Below are 23,416 nucleotides of genomic sequence, written 5' to 3'. Positions count from 1 at the left end.
AAAGAACATGAAGGTTGTTTGCATTTGTTAACATTACCCGGTTATGGAAACCGGCTCCATGAAGTTCTTGATGCAATGACACGTGGTATGAATAATACATACGACGATTCAGTATTGTGACAATGTACCCATGGCCAAACCGGAATCGCGGGGTAACTGTTGCCGCTTATCTATGAGTTGTGGTGCACTGCCACTAGTAAACTATTTCGTTAGTTTCTCCTGCAACACGATTCCTTCGCTTCCTTTTGCCGGTCTGTACGTTGCCATCAGACATAAAGGCGTTCACAACCGTTTAAAACAACAAACGAGAGCAATCTTTCTCTGAATAACGCTCGGCATAGAAGGCAACAGCAATCTCAACATTTCTCCTACATTATCCGTAAATCAGGATTATTTCACTTCTTTCTTCTGTGGTTGCAACATTCATCATCCAATTGCACGTCTGTTCTCCAAATGACAGGTAGGCGTACAGCCAGAAAACACTGTGCAAGTGCTGTAATATTTAGAATCGCCATCTGTTCTATGACTGTACGATACGTGAGGTCCGATCGCAGTGTACTGCCTGTTATGATGCATCGTTGCTCGCTACACGACCACGGTGGCACGTCGAGCAGTCCCCTGTTCGAAATACCGGAGGAATACAACATCGCTAATGGGGTTTCCAATTACAAATTTCGAAACAGTGGCCAGTCCTACCCTCGCTGCATGGAGGTGGGGTCCCACGTGTCATTGGATCTTCAAGGGCCATTGTGTTGAAAGTCGTGAATCACGATTATGTACCCATTTTTATTGCTACGATTACGATATGTGGCGAAAAGAAGAAAACGATTCAAACAAAACATATGTCAATTTTGTCGTAGAAACGTAATATGCAGTAAAAAAGGGGGTTCCCACTGAAAATTTCAAAGTTATCTCCCGTCACCGACGAACGAGGTGGGGTGGCTGGCCGAGCTGCATGACCCCCTCTGAGGCAAACAAATTGGAATTATAAAGTATTTGATCCGATGTGTAGTTTTCGAGATATTTCAATGCCTTCAGTTAAAATGAACACCCTGTATATTTTTTATAGATCAACGTTTGCAGTAGTTTATAGCATATACTGAGCAATGTAGTTGTGTATTAATGATGTGAGAAGTTATGAGAAGCACAGACCTACGTATTTAACAAGTTTTGAAATAGGATATTATCATATGCTCGGATTACCACTACATCTTGTGTTACAGAGTGCTTTTCAACGAGAGACGCTTGGAGGTGGACCTGTTTTTCCCTGTGCTGGACATGCGCTTCAATTACAACGTGTCTGGTAAGGTGCTGGTGCTGCCACTGGATGGTTCGGGCACAGGCACAATGAAACTCGGTGAGTGGCGCTGGCAGTTCCGGTCGAGTAAGCGTACATATAAGGTACACAGATACTGCGCAGGGAAATACTGCAAGCTTGTGCATTAGAGGATACACACTGAGATGTCATGGGACAGCGATATGCACGTATTCAGATGGCGTAGTATCGTGTATACCAGGTGTAAACGGCCGTGCATTGGCGTAGCTATCAAATGGTTCAAATGTCTCTGAGCACTGTGGGACTTAACTTCTAAGGTCATCAGTACCCTATAACTTAGAACTACTTAAACCTAACTAACCTAAGCACATCACACACATCCATGCCCGAGGCAGGATTCGAACCTGCGACCGTAGCGGTCACGCGGTTCCAGACTGTAGCTCCTAGAACCGCTCGGCCACCCCTGCCGGCCGCGTAGCTATCATTTGCATTCAGGTGATTCATATGAAAGGGTTTCGGACGGAAATATTGCCGCACGACGGGAATTAATAGACTTATTATGCGGAAAAGTAGTTACAGCTAGATGCATCGAACATTCCATTTCGGAAATCCTTAGGGAATTCGTTGTTATGTGATGCACAGTGTCCAGAGTATGCCAAGAATATGGAATTTCAGGCGTCACCTTTCAGCATGGATAACGCAATGGCCCACGGCCTTCAAATAACGACCGAGAGCAGCGGCATTTGCTTCGAGTTGTCAGTGCTAACAGACAAGCAACACTGCGGGAAATAACAGCAAAAATCAATGTGAGACGTACAACAAACGGATCCGATACGACAATGCGACGAAATTTGCCGGCCGCGGTGCCCGTGCGGTTCTAGGCACCTCAGTCCGGAACCACGCGGCTGCTACGGTCGCAGGTTCGAATCCTACGCCGGGCATGGATGTGTGTGATGCGCTTAGGTTAGTTTGGTTTACTTTGATCTAAGTCTAGGAGAATGATGACCTGAGGTGTTAAGTCCCATAGTGCTTAGAGCTATTTTTGCGACGAAATTTGGCATTAATGAGGTATGACAGCAGACGACCGACGCGACTTTCTTTGCTAACAACATGACATCGCCCAGGGGCCCGTGACCACATCGGCTGAACCCTAGATAGCTGGAAAACCTGTGCTGGTCCATGAGTCACGGTTTCTGTTGGTAAGAGCCGGTGGTAGGGTATGAGTGTGGCACAGATGCCACGAAGCCAGCGACCCAAGTTGTCTACAAGGCACTGTGCAAGCTGGTGGTGGCTCCATGATGTTAGGGGCTGTGTATACATGGAATAGACTGGGTCTTCGTTTATTTTCAGCTAAATGAACACCATTTGCAATCATTCATTGCCGTCATGTTCCCATGTATCGATGGAATTTTTGTGGGTAATAATGCGGTATGTCAGTGGGCCACAATTGTTCGCGATTGGTTTGAAGAACATTTTGGACAGTTAGAGCGAATGATTTGGCCACCCAGATCATCCGACATCAATCCCATCGAACATTGTGACATAAAGGAGATGTCATTTAACGCACAAGATCCTGCACCGGCAACACTTTCGCAATTACGGACGGCTATAGAAACAGCATGGCTCAATATTTCTGCAGGGTATTTCCAAGGACTTGTTGAGTTCATTCTACGCGGGGCGAAAGGAGGTCAGACTAGATATTAGGAGGTACCCATGACTTTTGTCACCTCAGTATTAATGTTTGTCGTTCATAATGCGAGACGTGTGTGTTTTAATACGGAAATATAGTTCTCCGTGACAGAGCACACTGCACCTCTATACTACGAAAATGAATGTGTATTACTCTAGATTTGCGATACATGTGGTTTAATGTTTCAAAAATGGTTCAAATGGCTCTGAGCACTATGGGACTTAACATCTGAGGTCATCAGTCCCCTAGAACTTAGACCTACTTAAACCTAACTAACCTAAGGACATCACACACATCCATGCCCGAAGCAGGATTCGAACCTGCGACCGTAGCGGTCGCGCGGTTCCAGACTGAAGCGCCTAGACCGCTCGGCCACAACGAGCGGCTTCAATGTTTAGAACGTCACACTTATCAGATGCCAATACCAACGTTATTGCTTCAGGAGAAAAAAGGACTGCGATTCAAAGAGTGAACAATAAAACGGAACAAATGATTTGGCCCTTAATTTTCCTGCTTCCGTCAGATGATTTCTCGTGCGTGCCTTGGGAGAATACTTATTTTCTTCAGGTCGTCTCTTCCTCTTTAAGGTTACTTTACTAAAAGCACCTTCAAATTGGGCCTAGTAAAACACTTAAGGAGATGTATTTCTTTGATAGTGTAACAAACATTGTGCGTTACAGTTTCGGGGATTCTGTCTCATTATTTGTAAGTTTAGAAAATCGTTGTACAACAGAGTGCGGTCGACGGAAGTTTGCGGATTCCACCTGCTACTCCGAATCATTTGTGCCCATCCTTTACGGTGGTAAAAACGTACTTGTCTTCTCAGTTGTGAAACTGGTAGTCACACACTCCCTTTCCACATGATCTTTTTTAAAAAAATGCATGATAAATCGATCGATTCTAAGTTTGGAAGTTTCTTGTACAGAGCTACACACTAACATAAACGTAGAGTTCTTCTATTAACCGAAGCGTCCATCTTCCACTGATACCATTAAGAGCTACCTACTGCTCTATGGGAAAGAGCAGTAGATGATGTGTAGTATTATTCCTAGCTGTTCTGCTGAAATACGTACATTTTTGACAAGCAAAGGTTCTGGTGTAAGGAACTGAGTTCTTTATGAAAAGCTGCAATTTATCAGGCACATTTTTACGGGCAAAGTGATGTAAATTATGACGAAATATCTGATTATAATCGCACATTGATAATTTGAAGGGTACCTAAAAATTTTATACAGCACGTTCTCATGTTCGCAGGAAGCAGTGAGAGCTCAGAGCGTGGCTTATCCAATATTGTGGCTTTAAAAAGCACGCTCATTTTACACTTTCGCAGTAATAGACGTTGAATTTTTATCTTCTTAACTTAGGTCAAAAGCTGAGGACTCGAAACAACATCCTCCATAAGCTATGCGGAACTACCTGGGGATCTTCAGCAACCACCCTGCGATCTTCAGCTCTGGGCTTGGTGTACTCAAGTGCTGAGTATTGTGCACCTGTTTTGACGAACAGTCATCATACAAGGCTTGTTGATACCCAGCTGAATACGACAATGCGCATAGTATCTCGCGCAATCAGATCTACTCCAGTTTATTGGCTTCCACTCGTAACCGGTATAATGCCTCCTGATCTACGCAGATCTACTGCCTTTATGAGAGAATTCCACAAGATATCCAGGAATTCTAACCTACCCGTGCATAGCGATCTGCCACTTTTATATCGCAAGAGACTGAAATCACGCCATCCAACTCTTTGCGATGCTGCTGACATGGTTGCTAAGGATTTCAAACCTCTTGAAGAATGGAAAGGTCGGTGGGAAGCAGTGACAGATGTACACCTGCATAACATCTTCTCAGGTGCTAAACTTCCAAGTGGATTCGACCTACCACGCAAGACCTGGACTACTCTCAACCGAATCCGTACCGGCCATGGCCGATGCAGGTATGCTCTCTCTAAGTGGAAGAAGCTGCCTGATCTAGCCTCTGACTGCGGGACTCCATACCAGACTGTTCACCACATTGTCAGTGAATGCAGGATTCGAGCCTATCACGGCACTAAAGAGGACTTCCTGCTAGCAACTCCAGATGCAGTGCACTGGATTGAAGGACTGGATATTCAGTTGTAAAGACGAACCTTTAGTTTCTTGTGTGTCAATATGTACATTTGTATATGTAATTTAATTTCATGATATGTCTGTATTGGCCATACGCTAAATAATAATTTTACCTGCACTACCAAGACAACTCATTAGAGGTTTTGCCGTAACAAAGAACTGGAAAAATGAAACTCGCCGACAGATATTAGTCAAAATCAGCATTTTCACGCACTCATGGTTTTGTTGTAAGAAGGACGATACATTGTGTTCTGACTATGTGGAGACTTGAAGCATATTGAAGGCAAGGAAGATAAGAAACTGGCTGCGGGTTACAGACTCAGACAACATGCAACAGTAGCGTTGGGCAACTATGAAATTGACTCAGAATCAGCACCTTCAGTTGCACCTGCAGACCACCATTAAGGAAAGGTAATCCATCAGATAAATAATCGGACAAGGGAGCACAAATTATCAAGTCAGGGGCCAAATTCGTCAAATACGGGGAGAGGTGCTTACATTCCTGTAATACCAGACGTAATTATCTCACAGAATCGAAGCTGTAGCAGTTAGAATTAATATTGACACCAAGACTAAGTTTTGTTGAAGATGACGGGCATGGCAAAAATATGAGGCAGTTTCTACAACAGGCAGGTCAGAAACCAATACTACTACTCAGGAACTCGGGGACCGGGCTGACAAATCGCGAAAAATCGCGACAAAGAAGAGGCCTAAACGTGTCTCCTAGAAAGCTGTTGAGAGCTCTAATGAGCAACATCGAGAACTGCTTCCAGGACACCAAAAGCAGAATTACAATTAACCTCACCCGTGAAAGCTCAGTCCACCTGCACAGACGGTTCAAACAGGGGTGCTCTTTGTCTGCCACTTTGTGTGCCATTGCGTCGGAAGCCCTTTCCTCTTGAAATACAAATTACCGCATCTTAGTTTTCGTAGTTCACTTACAGTGGTACAAGTCTACACAGCTAACGTAAACATTCTGATTAAGAACCAAAAGGAAATGACAGCGTCGTAAGAAATAATCACCGAATATTTGCAGCATAGTCAGGTTAAACTCAAGGATTAGAAATTTACTATATCAAAATTAGTATGTTTTGTATTCCGCCCACTCGTCTAATTTAGGATGCCTAGGAAGCGCTCTTCTCGGATGGCTAGACAACAATTCAAACAAATCGTATTAATGGAGTTCATTACAATAAGTTAAACTCCCATTGCTTAGTTTTGCGTATTCATAAAAGTGTGTCGCTAGCAAGGGGCGACTTGCAAATAATCAGTGTCCTTCGGTATATCCAATTTCATTGCTTGCAAAACAATGTAGTTCATAATTCACTGCTGTAGCTTTTGTATTACGGCCGGTCTTTCACTCCGGCCGCGGTTAGGCGGCGCGACATTTATATTCTCTTCGTTTAGAGGCCGCTCCTGTTTTGGTGTCGTCCTAGAGAGCGTCCTGTTGGCTGACGTCGTTCCACAGTCCTCTATGCTTTTCCACTCTTCATGGTCGTGCCGGCGGCAGTTACGCCGGAACAGTATGAGCACACGGCCGTATAAATCAGCAATAGCTATGGTGGCTGGATGAAAGAAAGCAATTAGGAATGAGGACTATAGCAAACACTCTAACACTGAAACTTCCTGGCAGATTAAAACTGTGTGCCGAACCGAGACTCGGACTCGGGACCTTTGCCTTCCGCAGGTAAGTGCTCTACCATCTGAGCTACCCACTGGCGTCGCTCTACTGCTTGTACTTGGGTAGTAGAGCACTTGCTCACGAAAGGCAAAGGTCCAGAGTTCGAGTCTCCGCCCGGCACACAGTTTCAATCTGCCAGGAAGTTTCATATCAGCGCACACTCCGCTGCAGAGGGAAAATCTCATTCTGGATACTAACACTGATTCAGGCTAACTGGAGGAACAAAGCGAACTTAGTTTGGGTACTCTTAGAGAGCAGAAGACGATATCAATCGACAAGCTGCAAGCACCATTTTATACGCATGTGTGCAAAATTTAAGAAAGAATGTAATTTTCGTGTGACGTGTCACTTAGCAAGACTAAACCGGTACCATACATAGAAAAGATGGATACAATAAGGACAGTACAGATGGTAATTGAAAGGAATACTCAATGAGCCGAACAGAAATGGCACTTTTATTCAGAGACGTTAACTGCATTCAGTCACTGCGGTTCATGGTCCTGTCCTGTACGCCCCCGGTAGCTGAGTGGTGCCGGCACGGTAACTTAGCGTGTTCGGTCACAGGGTTAGCTGCCCTCTGTAATAAAAAAAACTGAGTCAATGGGTGAACGACGAACTGAGACGGGTGCCTTGCGACGTCCGCCACGAGCAAATACAACGAACGAACACGAAAAAAAAGAGATTTAAAAAAGCGGTCAGCGCGACAGACTGTCAATCCTAAGGGCCCAGGTTCGGTTCCCGGCTGGGTCGGAGATTTTCTCCGCTCAGGGACTGGGTGTTGTGTTGTCCTACTCATCATCATTTCATCCCCATCGACGCGCCAGTCGCCGAAGTAGCGTCAAATCGAAAGACTTGCACGCGACGAATGGTCTACCTGACGGGAGGCCCTAGTCACACGACATTTAAATTTTATTTTTATCGTGTCCTGGATAGTACAAAAGGAAGGACATAATTCTGAATCGGGTGTATTGTCATCACGGACGGTAGTGCATGCTCCGCAAAATGCTTCCATCTTGGACACAAGATAGGTAAGGAATTCTTGTGGTAGGGATCTCCATTCTCGCCAACGCTTGACAACTGCTGACTGGTCGCTGGTTTATTTGGACGTGCTGCGATATGTCTCCCCTACGCATCCCATACTTGCTCGATCGGAATTAAGCCGGGGGAACTAGCAGGCCGGTCCATTTACCCAAAATCCCCTCGTTCCACGAACTCCTCCACTGCGCTGTTCAATGCGGTCGCAAACTGTCATCCATAAAAGTGAAGCATCTATGTAGAGACGCACTTGAGGAAGGACTGCAGTGTCACAATAACGTTGACTGGTGAGTGTACTGTGTTCAAAGATTTGGAGATCAGTAATGCCACATACATCATTCCTCTCAACACCACAGCACCTTAACTACTAGAACGATCAAATTCGACAACGCTTGACCTACCCTTATATGGCGACTGCTGGGAGCACATAATACACTCAAGAACAGTGTCGAATATGGAACTGTGCAGGTAGAGGAGCTCTTGGAACGAGAGGATATTTGGCAACTGAACTGGCCCGTGCTTTCCCCCGCATTACATCGTATCGAGGACGTGTAGGATAAGATGGGGAGACGTGTAGCAGCACGTCCACAATGCACCAACGACTATCCCTCAATTGTCAACCGCCCTGGTGGAGCAATGAAACGCCCTACTGCAAGGACTCCTTACCAACTTTGTGGTCACCATGGGAGCACATTGCAGAGTATGAGTTGCCATCTGTGGTCATCATAAACGCTAATGAGTAAAGTCCCACTCTTTGTAATGTCCAGAGGACCATTTGAAATTGCGACGACTTCAGTGTAATTATTGCTTTTGAATGAAAGTGTCAGTTCTGTTTTCTTCATTGGCTATTTATTTTCATTAGTTTCAGGACCATACTGTAGCCGTTCTCCCTGTGTATGGTGCATGTTTCTTCTACCTGTGTTACTTGGCAATGATACAGTGTGCAAAAGTTACTTTCATCCTTAAGTTTCTTACCTGCTCTGTACAGTCAAAGCTATATCAAATTGCGGCTACACTTTCTCCACCGGAGCCTGTGACAATAAGTACCGTACCGACTCTGGTCTGGCACATCACATTAGCAAGGTCCCCTTCATTGTAACTGCCCTTCCCGTACAGATTTGAGGTTTTGGTCGCCTTCATGATGAACTTCTTTGCAAGTATATCTTATATTTTGTGCCATTTATTCGCCAAGCAGCTTACAGCAACCCTTGGAAGTGTCATTATATATAAGGAGGTATCATTAAACGTTTGATCGTAGCTGTTAAGGATATGAACCCTATGGGCCAAGGCAGCTCTGGTCTGTGGAATAATGATGACTGCTCTGCCACCACATCGACGAATCATAAAACAATCATCACGAAACTGAGAAAGAATCTGGAAGAATAGGCACGTATGGATACTTCAGTCTAATGTGGAATCTTTGACAGGAAACTTGGCGGCTCGGCGACTGCCACTGAGACTAGGTCTGACTCATTCACTTTAGATGCCAATAACACAGACCACCCCTAATCCGGTTATCTGCACAATCTGGCAACGCTGTAGGGTACGTAAGTTTCTGAAGGAAGTGTTGTTTCCTCTAGGGCTGTGGTACTGTTTTATCTACTTGTGGCCCGGTGGTAATTGTCGCGCGATGTACAAGCAAACACGAGTTCGAGTCCACCCGTTCCTTTATTTTTCAAACTACATTTCGCGTATTTGTTGCGACTATCAGTTTGATGGGACGTCAAGAATAATTTGCATCACTTTCAAACCACCCAGCAGTAGAAAACTTTTTGGAAAATTTGTGGCACGTTTCTGTTCTTACATAGGTAAGCATGAAATGGTTTATTGTTGTAGTTCGATTTTCCATGAGAAATAACCTCGATGAAACGAGTGAACATAGTGCAGTAACACAACACGTGTAGGCTGCTATGAGTGTATTTATCAATTGCCATTTTTTAATTTGAAGTTCTAGTATTCATCTTGCAGATTTGTTTTGGATTTTGCTTACTTGATCTTGCGAATGGCGTTCAATTGTTGGCAAATAGCTGTAAGTTGGAAAAGTCTAACATAAGCGACATATTGTTTGCTTTGGGTTTAATAGAGTGGTGAAGGTAGCTGAGGGAGCTCTAAACACTTATATCGTGTGTGGGGCAAGTGCTATGAAGCAAATCACTTCAGAAAAGTATTTCCGTTTTCACAGAAAGATTGTTATGGCATGAATGATTTCCTACATCAGTAAGCCTTGATAGCTGATGTGATGAACTGCGACATTTAACCTTAGTGAGACAGTTTCAATCAATAGGTAAAGTTTAGTGGTTTGAGTGTAAGAGCACTGCATGCTCTAATTCTAGAAAACAAAAGTTGGAGGGGTGATTGTTACTGAGTTTTTGTTTCAATGTTATCGATTCGTTCGTCAAGAATCCCTAAGTGTTATTATTACTGGTCACGAATTATGATGCTTCTTGTTATCTTCTTAAAAAAGAATAATTAACGGCTGAACCTTAACAAAGGAACATATTGGGCAAAGGGCAATGAGAACGGATATTTTGCATCGCCTGAGGTGCCAAGCTGACAGGCGCGTCTGGTGCACCCAAGTGCTAAGTTGCCTGTGTGGAAAAACGTTCTCGAACCAAACCTTGCGTACTGCAGTTGGCATTTGCTGCAGCTATGGAACAATATACAGTGTCTAAAGAACGACCAACAAAACTGCATCAAGTGTTGCTTCTGCAAGATGACGTTTGCATGCACTCTGCTGATATCACGAAAAAAGCTATCCACGAGTTTGTTTCGAATGTCATCCCTCTCGCACTTATTCTTCCGATCCTGTGCCCTCAGATGGTTACCTCCCCAATACTTACCGAATAACCACATAGAAAATTCCTTTCTGGACCAAAATGTACTTCAGACCAGGCTTGATGACACATTTAACTCCGAACCATTAGGATTCCGCAGGCATGGGATCAGTAAACTACCTCAACATTGTCGTCAGCCTGTTTTAAGTAATTGGACAGAACATATTGTCGAATAATTTCTCTCGTATATATTATTGCTGTGCCCAATAAACTAATGGAAAACGCAGTTGATATATGTACTATACAAAGATAAATGAATTACGGCTTACCACGATAACATTAACACGAAAGTCTGTTTTAATAATACATAAAATATTAGATAAGGGAGCCTAAATACACACGGATTGGCATGATATTATACAGTTTGGACTTTGAAAAACTCTTGCTTACGTGCTTTTCTCTGTCATACTCACATAGTATGAAAATGTCGCAGTTGGAGTAGACATAAAGAAACCCTTTTAATAGGTTATTTAGTACCACAATTTCATAATTGTGTACTCACAAAAGCCAAAGTCTATTCCATTTCTAGTCAGGTGAATGAACAATGATATTTTGTTACATACTTAATTTGTGAAAGACGAAGGCATAATTTGGTAACATACTCAGTCCACAATTATTGCCCTGTGTTATATCGCTCTGGTATTTTGGTTTTTCAATCTTAAGCATACTGAAAACTGGAAATCTCATTAAATATTAGGATAACGTACAGTGGCTGCACTGTAAAAATTGTGAGTAGGCAACACATCTTTTAATCACTACAAACTTAAAAGACGGATTTCTGGAGAATGTCATTTGTATTATTCCCAAAACACAGGAACACATATGAAAAGACAACACATCGATGCAAAATAATGAACATTCACAGAGACTTCATCAGCTACCAGTAACAAAGTAACAGTAGCAAAGTGTACTGTGCAAGAAAACCGTACGCAATGACTGAAAAAGGCGTGAAAATAATAAACCAGCGAATGTGTGCAGTGCAAGTTCGATTTGAGCTTCTGCTAATGTAAAGGGGGAACCAGTTGCCATCAGAACATGGTAGACGGAGACAACGCTGACACTAATGTAACAATATTACATGGGAATTCTCAATAACAGAATTGATTATGTTTGAGTGTAACATTACTTATACCGTTTGATTTTTGATGCCTTGCATCAGAACACGCTAGAGTTTTGAATCTTGCATATTGAATGCATCTGCCTCACGAAGATTAAAAGGTCACAGCTTATCGCATGACTTATCAACTCTTCCTGAATTTGGAAAATGAGTCATGCCATAACTATTTTTCTTGGAAAACGAAAACTCTTTCTTTGACGTGATTGTCCGATTGCATTTGGTCCAAACATTATTTAAATTTTTAATGTTTCGAGCTGCTTCCACTACTTTTATCGCTCTATTAAACCTAAAGCAAAATGTATATAGTTAAGATTAGACCTTCATACGCTTGTATTACAACGCTCAAAAAAACGTTGTTTGGATTACAGTGTGCAAAGTCCAATACGTAAGTGTAAGATAAACAATAGCACTCAAGGTAAAGAAGATAGCCAATAAATACGCTCGCAGCAACCCATGCGTGTTGTGTCAGTGCAACTGTGTTCTTTCGTTTTATAGAAGTTATTTCACGCAGGAAATCAAACCGCAGTAATAAACAATTTCATGCTTGCTGATGTCAGAACTTCGGTGGCAATGTGCGTTGTCTCCTTAAAGTCAATACCGCCATTAGACTGTTGGTTATTTGCACTTTTACATTTACACTTACACGATCATGATTTCGGCTTCAAAGTGCCATTATCAAGTGTTTTAAATGTTATATAGTGAATAAGATGGCATACTCTCGTATTTAAAATACACTATTAGAAACGTTGTCTAAGGGTCGCTATTTCTGGTAAAGCCTACTGCTTTGTTTCATCACTGAGTATACCATCTTGAGTCAAGATGTTCTTGGTTCCACTGAAGCTGATCCAACCAATTACAAGTGAATTACTTGAAATAATCGAACATGTCCATTCCTTACCGTCATTGATGTCATGTAATATTATGTAAGGAAAACTTTTGAAACGTTACAAGTGTTTTGCCCTTCTTCGGCTTCATCTTGATTGCCTTTTTGGTTGCCCATATGTCTTTCATCTTCCGGCTGTGATCTTGCTTGCGTTCTTCGGTCCATTTTACGCCTGTTCGTTTGTCACATTTGTATCTCATGTAGTTTACTTTTCTTAATGATGTTTCTGAATTTTATTCTGTCGATTATTGTGTCTGCTGTTGTGTTGAGTTGGCTCAGGTCGTTTTCTACCTCTGCCACCCATTTGTTGTTTCTAGTGGTTACCCAATCAAAGATCTGTTTGGTTAGTCTGTGTGATGGCATTGTGTATAGGTGTCCATAGAATTGTAGTCTGCATTTTCTAATCTTTTCTGTGGTTGTCTCCGTATGTTTGTATAGTTCCTCTGTAGGTTTCTTGATCCATATTCCATTGTTGTTAGTTGCGCCAAATATATTCCTAAGTATTTTCCGTTCTACTTTTTCTAGTTTTCTGATACGTGTATGCGCTAGGATTAGTGTGGTCTCTGCTGCATATAGTGCCTCGGGGAGCACCACCGTGTCGTAGTGGCGTAATTTGGCTTTTTGTGAGATAGACTTTTTGTTGTAATGACTCCACACTACTTTGTATGTCTCGTCCAGTTTAGTTTTTCTTTCTTCGTTTGAGTCTCTGTTATGTCCACTCATCTGTAGTGTTTCACCGAGGTATTTGAAGTTTGCCGTTTTGTAAATCGTGCCATACTTTGTGTTCAGAGATGAGTTTCTTTGTGCTCATAAACTGTGTCTTTTTGTAAGAGATCTGTAATCCAGTTTTAGAAGCGATTTCGTGCAGTTTTTCAATAGCGCCTTTTATTTCTTTTATACCTTTCGTGACAATCGCCAAATCGTCTGCAAAAGCCAGGCATTTAATCTGTAGGTTTCCTAAGGTTATCCCCTGTTGTGATGTTTCCCATTCTTTTATTACCTTATCTAACACCAGATTGAAAAGGAGAGGTGAGAGGCCATCGCCTTGTCGGACACCTGTGCGAATTTCAAAGGGCTCTAATAGTTCCCCACAGAACTTTACTTTGGAGGTCGTGTTGGTTAAAGTTTGCTCTATGATAGCCCGTGTTTTGTTGTCTACTTTGTATTCTGCTGGAATTTTGAAGAGAGTTTTCCGGTCGATAGAGTCGTACGCCTTTTTGAAGTCGACAAAGGTAATGATCAGGTTCTGTTTGTGTTGTAAAATCATTTTCAGGTTCCAAATTTGTTCCGCACAAGACCGACCTTTACGGAAGCCTGCTTGGTATTCCCCAATCAAGTGGTCAGTCTGGCATTCTAGTCTGTTCAATAAAGCTTTGGAAAGGATCTTGTATGTGACCGGTAGTAGGGACATTCCTCTGTAGTTGTTAGTCTTGTCACCTTTTCTGTGTTGTGGGTGTATCAGGGCAGTTTTCCAGTCGTCAGGAATTTTCATGGTCTTCCAGATGTCTTCAAGATCCTGGGGATGTCTTTGGTGAGTTCTGGGTCTTGTAACTTCCAGATTTCCGCGATGATGCCATCTTCTCCTGGTGCTCTACGATTCTTGAGTGACTTGATTATTTCTTTAACTTCTTCTAGAGTTGGAGGTTCACTACCTGGATTGTATGTGCTCGTTTCTGTCATCATTTCTTCCATAGGGGGGTCCGTGTTGAGCAGTTTTTCAAAGTACTTTGCCAGAATGTCACAATTGTTTTTGGTATTGGTTTCTAGGGTTCAATCCGGTCTTCTGAAGCACAAGCTGGGTGGTTGATATCCAGTCATATTTTCTCTGAACGTTCTGTAGAAGTTTCTTGTACTGTTCTTCATGAAGTCCGATTCGATCTCCATCAGTCGCCGTTTATCATACTGTCGTTTTTCACTGCGGATGATTTTGCTTGATTGCTTCTGTGTTTTCAGGACGTTCATCCAATTCTCTTTGGATTTATGGCTACTAAATTATTTCCATGCACTGATTCGTTGGTCAATAGCTTGGTCACATGTGTGGTTCCACCAACGGTGTTTCCTTGTGCGTGGTGCTTGTGCTAGTTTCATGGCCTCTCGGATTCTTCCTGAAAGTTGTATCCAGTCTGTCGTTTTCTCCATTTTAATTTTGTCTAATATTTGTGTCTGGTTTAAAGTAAGGTATTCTGGATCTGGTCTAACAATTTTGTTCTTCTGGAGCTTTTTCTTGGGCAAAAGACGAATCCTGATCTGTCGTAGGTGGTTGTCTAGGTCGAAGTAGCCTTTACGTGTGTCTATGTTCAAAATTACTTTTTGTGAGTCTTTCTGGACTATTACGTGGTCGATTTGTAGTTCTTGCTTTCCGCTGGGGAGTTTACATGTGGTAAGTTTCCGTGTTGGTTTCTGGGATTTTGTTGACATAATGGCGAGGTCGTGGCTTTTGCAAAAGCTATCAGGTGTTTTCCGTTTTTGTTTGTGTCCTTGTGTGGAGTATGTTTTCCTGTGGTATGTCTATATACCTTTTCTTTTCCGAGTTTAGCGTTGAAGTCTCCCAGTATTATTTTGACTCTATGTGCAGGAATTTTTCTGATAGTTTCTTCCATTGCCGTCCAGAAGTCATCAATTTCGTCCGGGTTTTTCCTGTTGTAGTCAGTACTCGGTGCATGTGCATTGATTATTGTGTAAGATTTGTTGGCTGATATCACTGTGACGGTGCTGATTCTTTCGTTTGGTGACGAAAAGTCGATTATGCTGTTCGTGATGGACCTGTGTAATGCAAATCGTGTGCCAAAAAGCCTTAGGTTTTTCAGTTATCTCGATGGTTTTCCTTTGTATATTCTGAAATTCTCCATGTTGAAATGGTCTTCGTCTGTGAATCGTGTTTCTTGCAGTACACATATTTTGATTTGAAATTTTTCGAGAGTGTCTGTCAGTTGTTTCATCTTTCCTATCTTCATCAGTGTGTTCACGTTGAGCGTGCCGATGTAGTGTTTGCGTTTGCTCTTGAGGGAGTTTGAGAAGCTCTGATTCTTCTGATGATGTCCGTGAGCCCCTAGAATCCGATGCTCACGACGATCCCAATCTATTGACTGGGGCCCGGGGTAATGAGATTTTTCTCGTTGAACCATCATGATGTTTAGTAGTTGGGTATATGGCATGCTGTCGAGTACAACTTGACTTTCCAGATCAGGAGGTTGGTTGAGCCGCCACTGACATGTGGAGCAGATGCCTGTTGTAGCCGCCCACTGTGGGAACAGACTCTACTATCAGTTTTGGTCAGACCCGAGTATTTCATTTCCTCGGTACCACCTATATCTAGGAGGCATTCCCCTATCCGCCACATGGGGAGGCGCTCGGTTGCGGGTCTACCAACCGCCTCGATATATATATATATATATATATATATATATATATATATATATATATATATATATATATATATAATTGCCAACTACTGGAAGGTCGTTCATTTAACCGGAGGCACCCTTTCAGCTTTGGAAGAAGCAGCAGACATAATTTGATAGTGAGAAAAGCCAGAATTCCCAAATATCCAATAAAAATCAGTGTTAGTGGCAATACAGGACAAGTCCATGACAACTTCTGAAACTGGTAAGTTTCAATTACTCCCACTGGGCGAAAATGGTTTCTACAGACATGTCCCTCTCACACTTCTCTGTCCAGCACCTTGATGTACGGGGAGATGCGTGGTGATCACTATTACGGATCTCACAGAAACCGTGATTAATGTTGCTGCACGTCGCTTTATGTATTGTACTGCCTCTCTGAAAGTCGTAGTGTAATTTTCACAGTTATACGTATTGCTGTACTGTAATATTTACTATTTTACATCATTTCATGTAACTGACCATCCTCATTCACTTCAGTGCCTACATATGTACATTCTACATAATGAGCACAACATTGTCTTCCCGTACATGTTATCTTTGCCTTCTACAGTTAAACTATTGTCAGAATATAATCTGCAGTTCTGCAATTTTTCCAGAAAATCTGACCGTCATTTACATAATAAACTATGAACCTTTTAATAAGGGTGGCACTGACTATATGAAGGCAACAGTGGTGGATTCCAGAGGTGACGTTGGGCATTTGACAATAAACCTGCAGAATTTATTCAACGGCGACAAATTTCTTGGTGAGTTCTCAAAAAAGTATAAATAATAATTTATCTAATGATATCGTTGTAAAAAAGAGATTGTGGTAATAAACTGCATGTGGAATTACTCCATCACATCAAAATCTTTGGAAATTTAGCTCATCTGATAAATTAAAACATTAATTCTGATACATGAGGTTAAGTTGGGTACATGCAAATAATCCCATAGTGTCTATTCAACGAAGATTAAATTGTGAAACACAACACTGCTCCGTTATGCAGATGTGTAATGTAATTTCATTCTCTTACACAAACATTTATTCAACCGACAAATCCATGATTTTCAGTGTACTTGTTCCATTAAAACTCTAAAAAGTGTGTTTCCGTCAATTAGTCGCAGTTAAGTAGCATTTCACTAGACGTCATACGCTTTGAAAGCAGATAGTTATGTGGGACAGAAATGACACATGTTTGGTTTCTGAATCTGCCAAACAAGTTGCACCTCATACCCTGTGTCGTCAATGTTAACACTAAGTCTACTGAAACAGCCCGCTGAAAGTATTGTGCAGGGTACTTATCCCGTCTCGCCCTTTGAATTAAAATTCAATCATTATTAAGTCATCATATTTACGTAAGATTAATTAATAATAATTAAACTGCGCTATTAGGATATAATACACGGGGCGGCAGCGTTCATAGTAGGGTATTAAAAACACACCACCAGGCAGTAACTGTAATTTATTTATTACCTCTTACGTCAATTATCAGTTAAAGGTATGCCATTTACTAATGTGTAAGTCATTGTCCAATGCGTGGATTACGTTTTGAATATGACTCCTGTCAAACGATGCCCCCTCTGCACAACACATTCATGTAGGCGGCGTTGGAAGCTTTCCATAACTCGGCGTAACGTATTCCCTGGGACATTGCCGACGGCAGTTCTGATGCGATCCTCCAACTCAGGAATGGTGGCCAGAATTTGGATGGATTTCTTGCGACAGACATTTCCCGGTAGATTAATTTCTCGTTTTGGTGACATTTCCCGGCCTCCTCGCCCACATGACCTTTCATGTGCAGACTTTTTCTTTGGGGTTACCTGAAGCGAGAAGTGTTCCGAACACGTTGCGCCACCATTCCTGAGTTTAGGGATTGTATCAGAACTGCCGTCGGCAATGTTCCAGGGAATACGTTACGCCGAGTTATGGAAAGCTTCCAACGCCGCCTACATGAATTTGTTGTGCAGAGGGGGTATCGTTTGACAGGAGTCATAGTCAAAAAGTAATCCACGCATTGGACAATGACATACACATTAGTAAATGGCATACCTTTAACTGATAATTGAGGTAAGAGGTAACAAATAAATTACAGTTACTGCCTGGTGGTGTGTTTTTAATACCCTACTATGAATGCTGCAACACCCTATGCAACTACGTAATGGTCGAAACACAGATATTTCTGGAAATGCATTCTACAGAACACATTGAATTCCAGACACTGAAAGGTGACTGTTCATTTTGCCACGTCGATTTTCTAGAGGCTTTGGCCATAAATGTGAACAATGTTGTGAATCTGATAAAGATACTCAGCCTCTGTAGTATCAATATAACCATATTATTTGCATGTCTGTGACTTTCAACACCAAGCAGTCTTATCAAAAAAGGTCTATCAACTAAACGGGAAAAGCTAAACTTGCTTCTAGTGGAGAAGATCCCGAACGAATAAACAGCGAATGATCGTTGACCTATACGCTCAAACGCGTTGAAGGAAAGGTACGGCTTTGTGCTCTCCTGTTACTTGCTCATTTCTGCAGATGAGTAAAGCCCGTAAATGCGTGTCACACAGGGGGATTCAGATGCCTCTACCGACGTCGTTTTATGCAACCTGCAGTTTTATATCTGACCTTTGGAAACTACGCGAGAGATTCTCATATTCTCTCGCAAGTTACGGGCAGACTATTTGTAGCTACTACGAAAACATTAACAGGACGTTCTCGTAAGAAATGTTATGTAGGTAAGTTTTGTACGGGGATGCGTTTCCGTTGGTAGCCACGGTTTCCGAGCTATTCAGGAAGAACGTACAAAAGTGACCTTCAAACGCACCTCCATCCCCACACCCTTCCCTCATCAGTATCAAATATGTTGTTCGTGGAACGCTCTCCTACCATTGAAAAAGAATTTCCGGCTATACGAACCATTCCCGATATTCGACCTTTCTCTGGTCTCTACTGACTGGACTATTAGACCACCAGCATATTCGGCTATTTCATCAGCATTACTAATTTAATCATATACGCGAAGGGAATGAAAGAAAAATGACCTTTGCCTGTCAGTTCGATTCAAACTTAACCTCTACAAGCACAGTAGTTTGGTTGTCAGAAGGCCTGATGAGTACAACGATTTCATGGTTTATTTTATTCTGTTAATATTCACAAAGTTATGCACAGTTTACAAAATGTCAGTTCTACACTTTGGAAGCGCTCGATTAAGCCGGTGGTGTGATAAGGGCAGCCAATGAAGACCAAAAACGGTGGAATGTGAGAAATAATTCATGGAGTAGCAAATATTTGTACAGTGGTAGGAGGAAGTGCGATGAACAACTTACTAGAAATGTTGACCGAAGTTTGCTGATTGTGGGTGTGTTTGAAGATCGGTTTTGTACGTCTTTCTGGAATAACTCGAAAACTACCATCTCTAAATAAAACGTATTCCAGTAAAAAATTTAACTACAGTTAATTTCCTACTAAAAGTTCCTGTTAAGTTTTCTCTGTAGGGTAATGGTCTCCTCGTAGCGAGGGAAAAGGCCAGATATGACATTGTGGATTACGTAAAAAGTGATTGGTAGGGGCAGGTGAAGCGCCCTGTGTATATATGACTACACTCTAGCCCCACTAATACACTCAAGATCCGAGTGCGCAGGAATAGTAGCTACCACACTGGACTCGCATTCGGGAGGATGACGGTTCGAACTACCGTCTGGCCATGCAGATTTGGAATTTTCCAGATTTCCCTAAATCGTTTAAGGCAAATGCCGGGATGGTTCTTTTTAAAGAGCACGGCCGATTTCCTTCCCCTTTCCTTCCTAATTCGAGCTTATTCTCAGTCTCCCACGACTTCGTTTTTACGTGTCGCTAAACTCTAACCTTCCTTGCTTCCTTCCTTCACAGATACCAGTAATCGGCTGTATCACTGAATGTGAACCCCGTTTGAAAACACAATTAAGTTCTATCCTACAACTTCTGCAGTTTGAGAAATATTGATCGCAACAAAAACTGTATCATAATGGACCCAGCATACACTACTGGCTATTAAAATTGCTACACCACGAAGATGACGTGCTACAGACGCGAAATTTAACTGACAGGAAGAATATGCTGTGATATACAAATGAGTAGCTTTTCAGAGCATTCACACAAGGTCGGCGCCAGTGGCGACACCTACAACGTGCTGACATGGGGAAAGTTTCCAACCGATTTCTCATACACAAACAGCAGTTGAACGGCGTTCCCTGGTGAAACGTTATTGTGATGCCTCGTGTAAGGAGGAGAAATGCGTACCATCACATTTCCGACTTTGATAAAGATCGGATTGTAGGCTATCGCGATTGTGGTTTATCGTATCGCAACATTGCTGCTCTCGTTGGTTGAGATCCAATGACTGTTAGCAGAACATGGAATCAGTGGGTTCAGGAGGGTAATACGGAACGCCGTGCTGGATCCCAAAGGCCTCGTATCTCTAGCAGACGAGATGACAGGCGTCTTATCCGCATGGCTGTAACGGATCGTGCAGCCACGTCTCGATCCCTGAGTCAACAGATGGGAACGTTTGCAAGACAACAACATCTGCACCAACAGTTTGACGACGTTTTCAGCAGCACGGACTATCAGCTCGGAAACCATGGCTGCGGTTACCCTTGACGCTGCATCACAGACAGGCGCGCCTGCGATGTTGTACTCAACGACGAACCTGGATGCACGAATGGCAAAACGTCATTTTTTCGGATGAATCCAGGTTCTGTTTACAGCATCATCATGGTCGCATCCGTGATTGGCGACATCGCGATGAACGCACATTGGAAGCGTGTATTCGTCATCGCCATACTGGCATATCACCCGGCGTGATGGTATAGTGTGCCATTGGTTACACGTCTCGGTCACCTCTTGTTCGCATTGACGGCAGTTTGAACAGTGGACGTGACATTTCAGATGTGTTACGACCCGTGGCTCCACCCTTCATTCGATCCCTGCGGAACCCTACATTTCAGCAGGATAATGCACGACTGCATGTTGCAGGTCCTGTACGGGCCTTTCTGGATACAGAAAATGTTCGACTGCTGTCCTGGCCAACACTTTCTCCAGATCTCTCACCCACTGAAAACGTCTGGTCAATGGTGGCCGAGCAACTCGCTCGTCACAATACGCCAGCCACTAGTCTTGATGGACTGTGGTATCTTGTTGAAGCTGCATGGGCAGCTGTACCTGTACACGCCATCCAAGCTCTGTTTCACTCAATGCTCAGGCGTATCAAGGCCGTTCTTACGGCCAGAGGTGGTTGTTCTGGGTACTGATTTCTCAGGATCTATGCACCCAAATTGCGTGAAAATGTAATCACATGTCAGTTCTAGTATAATATATTTGTACAATGAATACCCGTTTATCATCTGCATTTCTTCTTGGTGTAGCAATTTTAATGGCCAGTAGTGTATTTCACTACACTTAGTAAAATATTCTCTATAATCTCACTCACTTTCGACGTCGGATTTTTTTTTACGTTTCGTAACGGTGTACTCGGCACAAATTAAATTTAGTTTCGCAGCAGTGGGATTCTCAGCGCATGGATTAAAACATGACATACTCGTAGAGGCTGCATTAATCTTTCCTCTCTTACTAAAATGTATTGTTTGCTGTTGACAAATAAGTGTTTTTCAGTTTGAAATGTATTTGATTTCATTTTAGGTGAAAACACCAACAAAGTTCTGAATGAGAACTGGAAAGCACTCGTTGAAGAGGTAGGTCCGGCTATGTACGAATCGTACCGAGCCATAGCACAGAACCTCGTGGACACGCTGTTTGACGGGGTGCCATACAGAAAGGTGATCCTCGAGTAAGCCGCCCACCACCTGCGGTCACGTTCCACAGCTGTCAGGCGGCTACGTCAAGAACATTTCCTGCGACATTACTGAATGAGAGGATGTGCTCTTGGCGCGGAATTGTACGCGGAATTGAAAGAAGTATCTTTAAAAAAAGTCGTAATTTGCTATGAAGACGTATACTTGAGATACCTAAGTAGTAAAAGCGCCTATCGCTACAAATTAAAAGGCCAGAGAATTTGTAAACCTTATTGTTGCTCTTAGTTCAGGTACTAATATTCGATTTACTTACACGTCATGTTGGAGAGCAAGTTATGTAGTGGTCAGTTCAGTGAATGGACATGAGATATTCAGACAAAAAGGGCAAATGCATAATACTTATATAGATACAGGTGTTTAAATGTGCTAATTGTGTGAATAAAAAGATGAAGTGTGCAAATTGTTGCATTCGGTACATTGTAAGTACATTTTATTTTCCCAAAATAATTTCCTGCATGCCACTCCTAAGTTTCATTTGTTTATACTGTTATCTCACATATAATCGCACTTCCACAGTGAGTAAAAATTACAGTGTGTTTCGTACGTGAGTAACATATAATAGTATCAGTAATAATCATATTCTGTATAGTCAGGAAAATGTGATTTTGAGAGACATCATTCATATTAACAGTAAGAAATTTCCTATTTATGTGCCTGACGCATGTAAGAAGTCATACATGGCAGAAACGCATAACACCAGTACAGGAGGAATCAATGTGAAGGAGTTATTGATCAGAGGAAGAGTGAGAAATAATAAGGTGTTTTTTAGCATATAAGATAAAAAAAAACAGAAAGATAAAATGAAGAGGATAGCACAGAGAAAGAAGCTACGCCAATGATGAAAAATACAGATTTGCATTCAGAGTGATTTTGGATAACAGACAGGTCATAGAGTAATTTATTCCATGATCGTAGAGTGGAGAGAGAAATGGAGGAAGATTTAATGTGTTCAGACGTACAGCCACGATGCTGGACAAATGTAATCTGGTACTGCGTTTATGGAATGATGATACATATTAGGTACTAACTATTACCTGAGGCTGGGCTCAAATACAGGAGTTTTGTTACGATTGGTGATGGTAAGTAAACTACTGTGTGTGCAACAACATCAGATGTACTCATGAGCCTTACTTTTTGAGTAACATAGCTCCTGAAGTGCAACCTACTCCCCAACCCCCCCCTCCCCCGCCCCTGTTTCCCAAGATGACCCACCTGCATGATGCACCAATATGAGCAGCCTCGCTGTGCGTGCAGAGGAGCACGGGCAAGAGCGCACATCTATGCATCGTTCTAATGAAGTAGCTATGCACCATACAACTTGTATATTAAGCAACAAACAGTGTGGTTTAAAAATATTGAAGTTTGCATAAGCATTGCTTCCATTACTTTCAATCAAATCGTGTAGCACATACAAGTAAACCTATAAAAGCATTTGCAGAAATATCATAAAGATCAAAAGTCAAAGACTAAACATCTTTTTCAATAACTAGATATTTTTTCTGTAATTCGTGCAATATGAGAGTTTTATGACAGTCACGACACTGCATCTCGTTTTCGT

At 42.3% G+C, this 23,416-nt stretch overlaps 1 protein-coding gene across 1 annotated transcript in view; it reads left to right on the top strand.

Moving 5' to 3' along the window:
* Nucleotides 1-22,258, top strand: part of LOC126234614 (protein takeout-like) — a 95,054-nt gene extending 72,796 nt beyond the window's left edge. Inside the window, exons 4-6 of the mRNA XM_049943341.1 lie at nucleotides 1,224-1,357; nucleotides 16,624-16,773; nucleotides 21,686-22,258. Of these exons, the coding sequence (XP_049799298.1) occupies nucleotides 1,224-1,357; nucleotides 16,624-16,773; nucleotides 21,686-21,837 (436 nt within the window). The 3' untranslated portion in view covers nucleotides 21,838-22,258. The remainder of the gene's footprint in view (nucleotides 1-1,223; nucleotides 1,358-16,623; nucleotides 16,774-21,685) is intronic.
* Nucleotides 22,259-23,416: the final 1,158 nt, after the last annotated feature.

The sequence above is a fragment of the Schistocerca nitens genome, chromosome 2 (genome assembly GCF_023898315.1).
Source record: "Schistocerca nitens isolate TAMUIC-IGC-003100 chromosome 2, iqSchNite1.1, whole genome shotgun sequence".
NCBI lineage: Eukaryota > Metazoa > Arthropoda > Insecta > Orthoptera > Acrididae > Schistocerca > Schistocerca nitens.
The sequence above is the reverse complement of the archived record's forward strand: the minus strand, read 5'-3'. Positions and strand labels throughout refer to the sequence as shown.